Here is an 8,079-nt window from a genome sequence, read left to right as displayed (position 1 = left end):
TGTTTTCTAATGTTGAAATCAGCTTCCAAAACCAAAACATTTTGAATAAAGCAAGAAAAAAAGAGTTTATGCAATGTAACCATCTAATTTATTTTCAAATCCCCATTATTGAAAGTGAAATTCGAATTTAGGAAATTTTGCATGAAATCTGTCAACCACGCTGTCATGGTCGAGGTTGCTTCACCTATCACGATGTATTCCAACCATCATGAAGCTACCTAAATGAGCATTTGTCATAACAGAACGCAAATTATTTTTAATTAGTCTCATTGAGTTATTATTATTATTATTATTATTATTATTATTATTATTATTATTATTATTATTGTAATTGTTGTTGTTGTTGTTGTTGCTGTGATGAAAAGTTAACACAAACAATATGGTGGCTAAACGAATATTACATGTACATATTGTTTTTTATTTGTTTGTTCCCCGACAAAATTTATCGTCTTCCCTGACGGGGAATTAACTATCAAAATAATGTTATATAAACAATTTGTTGACCATTTCCGGAACTAATACTTTGGGACATGATTAATAAGGCATTAAACTGTTGATCTATAGTGAAAAACAAATTTGGATTTTTAGGCAATTTTTTGAGCTCCATATTTTATAGTTCATTTACTCAATACTAGCTACAAGCTAAAAGCTACAGGTAAATAGTACATTGTGTGGACTTGTAAACTTTGTAGCCTTTTTATATACAAATGACCCCTTACTCTGACAATTCAGACAGGTGCTCCTTACGGTCAACATCCTCCTCTTTTTCCGACATATTCTTGAGGATGATACAGGAGGTGAGGGCAGCAGCTAACATCTCTTCACACTCTTCCCAAAAGTAATGAGACATTTCTTCACGACCTTGTAGAACCGACCAGATCAAAAGCTCACGAATCGGGTTATCAAATGTGTTAGGGTTTCCTTTTGAATTTCGACCTGTATGGATGATCAAAGAAACATATTTTTTGTTGTGACAAATAACACATTTTCATTATTTTCATTTTCTGAACTCAAAACATTGTTGTGCAATAGCAATTTGCACACTGTATATCAGCCATTTTTAGGACTATTCTGATTTTGAATATCCTTTTTTTATTCTATACTTTTATCATACCTTGTGATTTTAACTTTTTCAATGTATTTTAACAAAAATACAGTGTACAATATTCTGTGATTTAGATTAAGATTTTTATCGTATTTCTGATTAAGTCCTTGTCAATTTTATTAATATGAAACTTTTGATATTTTATATAATGTAATCTTGTATCGTAAAACAGGACCATATGTAAAACAGGTTGTTACATCCCACCTGATTATGCCATGCTGTATAAATATGTTCAATGAATAAATAAATAAATAAATTCTACAGCTGTTAACAATTACTAAATTAGTATTGAACTTTTATTAATAATATAACAGAATGATAATTATCTAACATATTGTGATAATAATGATAATTTCTTTGTTAAATAGGTAAAGAAGTTCCACTTAAAATCCTGACATGCATATCCAAAATAAATATTCTTGGTCAAACAATGAATTTATTGAACTATACAGTAAACACACATTCTGAATGTTTATGCGTGTTCAGGATGCCTAATGTAGCAATTAGTAACGCTACTACTGCATGACCATGGAGGTATTATACCTCCATGGTATGACGTAATGTTCCCATTTTTTGCTTTAAAGGGCTCCAAATGTGCTGAACTATCTAGTCCTGTCAATACTTTTAACATATATATCCAAAATGTTTAGCCCTTATAGCACACATATATGATAATCCATTACTTTGCTCACAGGGCTGACCCAGAAATAGCTCATATCGGTTCACACTTTTTTTTCTCTTGTGGGTCCCAAATGGGATTACCTATATGTTCCCATATCCACACTTACGAGACCCTTATAATTAAATACCATATGGTGTAGCCCATACAGGCCCCATAAGGGTTAAGTGTAGTATGGGCCTGCCCACATGGTCCAGGTATTTCATATAAGAGCCCCACAAACTTTGCTACCTGAGATGTCTGTCGGTGATTTTGGAAAGTAACGGTCTGTGAGGTAAAGCGGCTCGTATGAATCCATCGTCATCTCTACAATTATCTTCCCAACATCAGCCAGATTAAACTTTCTTGTATCCTAAAAATATAATATAGGGCTATTTGAAAAATTGTCTGTAGTACGCGTAGCTTGTCAGATTTGTAAAGACTGTTGTAAACACGTGGGATAACTCGATTCAACAATGGTGACAAAAATTATCATTTACACTTAATGAGTTAGATGTTCACAGTGATACAAATTTCCTTGCACAGTTTCGACTCTGCACATAGATTTTCTATCAGATAAATTGCATATTTCAATGACAAAATTTCAGTTTATTGTGATGTATTTACTACAATATTGTTTCAATGTTAATTTAAATTTTATTAAAATAATTAATCAAGGTTTATATCTTTATTAATGGTGTTTTTACTTTTTCTAGAGCACATGACGACAGTTAAACTCTACGGTGACAGCTGAGTCGACGTGTCACAATTCTGGTTTGCTATCAAAATTCACCATTACAGGTAAGACATAGGTAATGGTTTCCTTTTAGACAAGTTTCATTGTATTGCAATAACAAACCTTTCCTTTCTGTTTATTCAAGTACTTGTAAATAAGTGTTTTCTCTTTCACCTAAAAGATAAAATATGTATAAATAACTGACAAAACTACCTAAAAGATAAGTTATATATTTATTACATTCTTAATATATTATATTCCTCTTAGCATCACCAAGAGTGGTGTGAAAAATATACTGTAATATGAAAACAAGAATGAAAGCTCACATCAACAATATGAAAACAACAATGATATAGCTAAACTTTGCTCTCTCACATTAATCATAAAAATCTAAACATTATTTTCATGAGCAATGGTGAATGAGTGATTATTAAGGAGTACTTTAAGCCTAACATTTTAAAAACTTGCGTTCTTGTGAAAGAAAAAGTATTTTTACAGTAGTGACAACCTACCTCATTGTATAAATGAGTCAACTCCTGTACAGTTAAAAAGCCCTTTAAACAGACGCCACACTCAAGAAACAACTTCACGAAATCTACTTGATTATGCACCAAGGAATAATGCAGAGCTGAATAAAGTTCTCCTTTCTAAAGAACAATTAAACAAATCAAACTTCTCAAAAGAGTGTCCTCCTTAATACTATTTTTATGCATATTCTAACCAGTAAGTAGTCTTACGGTACAATATTTATGTTTTTTAAATATTTTTTTTTTCAAATTATATTTTCATATAATTAATTTGATTACGTTAAAGATCCAATTTAATTTTTATTCTTTTGTCATTAATTGTATTTACTGAGGGTCCAAATTTATCTGGCTGGATGGACAACCCCCACAAAATATTGTTAAAATAAATAAATATAATGTACTATCCACGTATATCATTACAGCTGCATGTTTTATCAACTTATCAAAATACCACTACTATAGTCTCATTGATAGGCCTACTTCACAAATGTTTAATAATTAATTTTTTAAAGTCTGGTATATTTTCACATACTGTGTCATTATAGCAGGGCACACTAAACTAATTCCTCCATGCTATTTAAGTTAACGTGTATAAAACTATATAGAACATTGGGTATGTATTCAGAATTGTTTGTTGTCGTGTGCAGGCGTACGTATTGTTATTGAACAGGGGTAATTAACAATACAATTTGTACAGTTTGTTGATCTTCCACTGTAGTCAGACTATAATAAGGGATGTTAAATTTGAGGAATTAAAAACCAGGATTTAATTATTCATATGTTGCTAATTAATGTAAATAATAATTATCTAGACCTAGTGTCAATAGTATTACTATTACTGTAATAAAAAAGCACATAAAGTAAAATGTGCACATAAACATAAAACGTATATAAAATTACTTATAACTTATTTTTAAGCATAACTATATAAAATTTAATAATTATTATTGATTACAGGTAATATAAATATTATGATAATGCTTTTTACAATTATAATCCAATGGGATCATATAATGTAATTATATTATATAATTTTATTTTATTTATTATTTATAACAGAAAATATAATCTAATTTATATTTTATTTAAATATAAGCATAATCAAAATATTACAAAACTCCCATTAAAAAAGTTACATCCAAAATTGTTAATAAAAGTTTAAAAAAAGCATCAATTAAAAGAAAGATAATTCTTCTTTAACACCTCATGCTTCCTAATCCTTTTTTACATTTCCTTTGCTGTTTACTTACCTTCCTTATATAATTATATATCTGTCTCCTATTAATTACCATTATAGATGTATAAGTTTAATGTAAGTACCGGTATTAAAGTAAAATGTTTATTTTTATATAATTATAATTGATCTATTTATGTAACATAAACAAATGGTATACACATTTGATCATGAAAATATAATTTTAGACATCATAATTGAAAGCTGAAATATTAAAAATTGCACTTTTGAATTTGAAATCCAAGATGGCCACAAAAGTGATCCTGAATTCCAAGAGGTTTAGTATGATTCTGATTAAAAACTCGACGCGTAATTATTTCATAAAATATTTTACCTGAAAACGTATTTAAAACAACCTGACGAGGTCAAAAAGATGTATATGTTTAATGTAAGTATTAAAGTAAAATGTTTATTTTTTATACTAATTTGTATATAATTATAATTGACCAATTTATGACCTAGATATCTATGATCTGAACATGTAACAAATGGTACACACATTTGATCACGAAAATATAATTTTAGACATCATAATTGAAAGCTGAAATATTAAAAAATTGTACTTCTAAATTTGAAATCCAAGACGGCCACAAAAGTGATCCTGAGGTTAAGTATGATTCTGATTAAAAACACGACGCGTAATTATTTCAATATTTTACTTGAAAACGTATTTAAAACTACCTGACGAGGTCAAAAATTGTATGTTAGTATTTGTTGACCATAAAAACATATTCTTAGACATTAGAATTACTAATTCCATGTGGTTTAGAAGCAGAAATATTATGTTTTATATGATGTTATTTTAAAATCCAAAATGGCGGCCATTTTTATGAAATATTATCATTGTTTTATAAAATAATACATGTATTGGTTGTTAAACCTTGAAGACTTTCGTGCAGAACCAGGAAATTTTAAGTTTATTCATTAATATGATATTATAATGACATTTCGATTTTTCTCATATTTTTGTCTATTTTGTCAGCCATTTTGAAAAAAAAAAATGAAAGCCCACATATTTCCTCCACCTTTATTTTTACCCTTGCCTCTGAAAGAGGGGTGCAGTAGCACGTCTGTGTGTACTTCTGGGCTCAATTAACTAAACAATTACTGAAGCAATTTACTTTAAATGTTTACACATTGAAAATTACATCTATCTCGATCCTCTTTGAATCAAGGACTTACAATCGTTACCAGGATAGGAAGCTGGCTGGTTTAAGCCATTTAACTTGAATTAGCCTTATGTGTAGTATTGTTATGCTAATGAGCCAGATAAGCACAATCTGCACATGCTTAGAAAAACAAAAACTTTCCTTAGCCACACTGAGTATCGGCTAGGCGTACAGCTGGCCTAGCCGAGAATTACGGTACGGTAAAACAAAGCAAAATAAGGGTACTAATTTGTCTTGGCATGCAAATCAATCATATTTACACACTTAAAAACAAACTAATCTACCAAAATCGCCTGCTAGTTAAAGGCTAGTATGTTCACAAATTTGATTTTAAATTGATGTGATTTTCTTTTGTAGTATTACAGTGAACATCAAATAGGCTAGCCTAGGCCCGTGCCTAGGCTAGCCGCTAATAAAATGCAGAAAAAAGAGACAAAAAAAGTCGGAATGAAGTTATCAGCTAACTAGTGCATTAAAATTATTCATATACTTACTATTTACCTATATAAAATTAAAATGCATTGCTCACAAACGCCAAAATTTTTGAAGTGATGACCATGGAGGAATTAGTTTAAACTAATTCCTACAAGTGATGACAAACAACTTAAGTCAGTGGTGCATAAACAACAAAAATAAGATTTCTTGACCTCATGTTATTTAAAAATTTTGTAACTCCATATGAGAGGGATGTATCACATTATTTTTTCCTGGAAAATGTTCTTAAAGACTATTCTACACCACTGCATGATTGAAAAAAACATTGTAAATTTGTTTCGACCTCTGAAATCAAGATGAAAAAAGAAAAGCCTATCTAAAAATAGTGTATTAAGAATAGGCCTAATGCTGTACTGAATAGGCCTATTCTAATACACTATTAAGATAAAGCTTTTCGTTTCCATCTTGATTTCAGAGGTCAGGTAAACCCCATGCAAAAGATAGGAAAAACGTGTGAAGAAAAAAATTAGAATAAAATTACAGGTACATGTCTTTTTTCATACATACCTTCCAATCTTTGTCATCGGTGAAAAGTTCACTCTTAGCAATGTCAATACGATTCCATACAAGTGTCAATTTCAACTGGTCTTGCTTGCTTCCTTTATTAGCTACAGGTCAGAATGATCCTTAATCATACTTTCAAACTTAATTTCTCATATCAAAAATTACATTCATAAGGGATAATATAAGAAAATACCTTATTGCCACATGATAAAAGTATTATAGAAATTGAATGTACAGTTATTATGTTAATAATATTGTATATACACTGAAATAAACATACTGGTCCAGCAAAATGATTTTGGTATGACTTTAAAACTGTTTAATGCAAGGGTGTAAATGCTAGTTTTGGCCTGAGGGATGTGAAAATTGTGAATATGGAACAAAATCTATATACTACGAAAACCCCACAGTTATTTATTTGTATTTTTCCAAATCACTTTTCAAAATGAATTTCTTGTAGTATGCTGCACCAGACCTACACCCCTATAATGGATCTCAAAATCAAGCAAATTACTATTGAAATAAGTTTTTAATACCTCTCAGTAAAGCATGTAAAATAGCTTCGTCAATATCTTTGTCGACTGGTGAGTCCATGTCATACACATTAAAGAGGTTAGTCTTCTGAACACATTCTTGTATGCGATTTAAATGCCTCTCGATGTCCTGCTCATCAAATTCCTTTTCATCAATGTTCTTGATTCGTTTTGCTAATTCTACCCTCAAGCTGTCACTGATGATTTTCTTTTTTCTGTCAGATAATGATATGCCATGTTTAATTATTTTTTCCTATAATACTACCAAATTATAATATTACAGTAAGCAATAATGTGATTATTTTGGATGACAAAGAGAAACAAAACAGCAATAACATTTATTCCCTTTAATTACTTCCCCATGGTTTTCATAATGTTTTTCTTCAACATACATACACCTTTGTAACAGACTAGAGGTTTACTACTACTACATTAGTGCTGAAGGAATTAGGGACGGATTTAAGAGGAATAGCCAGCTAGCCGTACCCTCTCCCCTATTTATTTGGAAATCAAAACAAGAGAGAAAAAATAAAAACATTTAAATTTAAGCATGGGAGTACCGTGTTTAGCCATCTAGAAAACAGGTGCTTTAAACCATCATTTCTTTCCTAAGCCACAGACATGTTGTGAGGCTGAGTTGATCTGGACCCTCTATAAGTCTCCATGACCCCACCACTGTATTTCAGATACAAGAATCTGTCACTGGGTGACAATGGCCCTGGGTCACAATGGTCTTTTCTTCCATTTATAATAAAAAGCAAGTAGAAATAAAGCAACAACTTAAAGACTACTTACTTTTTACTGCCACAGTTATCTTTAACTTCAACTTCTGTCGCTCTTTGTGCAGCCAATGCAAAAATATCTGCAGCACGTCCGGATCCAGCAACAATTACAGTTGGAATACCATGCATGACCGCTTGGTGCACTGTAATGATGGTATTGGGATCACCCTCCACTGCCACGCAAACGGTTGGTACAGATACGTCCTCTACAGAAAACAAATGCAATCAAAGTATACTAGATAGTAACATGCTGATTTGGCCATTTATTTCACTTTATTTATTTCAAATATATCCACATTAAAAAACAAGTTAAAAATCATGGCCAAAGGCCAAATT

The 8,079-nt window shown here is 30.7% G+C and overlaps 1 protein-coding gene across 1 annotated transcript in view; it reads right to left on the bottom strand.

Moving 5' to 3' along the window:
* Positions 1-8,079, bottom strand: part of LOC117104057 (transient receptor potential cation channel subfamily M member-like 2) — a 41,756-nt gene that overhangs the window by 7,834 nt on the left and 25,843 nt on the right. The window contains exons 6-12 of the mRNA XM_033244713.1: positions 7,757-7,949; positions 6,965-7,176; positions 6,432-6,532; positions 3,012-3,146; positions 2,623-2,673; positions 2,016-2,136; positions 720-936 (exon numbers count right to left, since the gene is read on the bottom strand). Of these exons, the coding sequence (XP_033100604.1) occupies positions 720-936; positions 2,016-2,136; positions 2,623-2,673; positions 3,012-3,146; positions 6,432-6,532; positions 6,965-7,176; positions 7,757-7,949 (1,030 nt within the window). The remainder of the gene's footprint in view (positions 1-719; positions 937-2,015; positions 2,137-2,622; positions 2,674-3,011; positions 3,147-6,431; positions 6,533-6,964; positions 7,177-7,756; positions 7,950-8,079) is intronic.

The sequence above is a fragment of the Anneissia japonica genome, unplaced genomic scaffold, assembly GCF_011630105.1.
Source record: "Anneissia japonica isolate Jap-2015-1 unplaced genomic scaffold, ASM1163010v1 scaffold287778_len1315358_cov176, whole genome shotgun sequence".
In the NCBI taxonomy this organism is placed as follows: domain Eukaryota; kingdom Metazoa; phylum Echinodermata; class Crinoidea; order Comatulida; family Comatulidae; genus Anneissia; species Anneissia japonica.
Note: the sequence above shows the minus strand (reverse complement) of the source record. Positions and strands in the feature narration are given on the sequence as shown.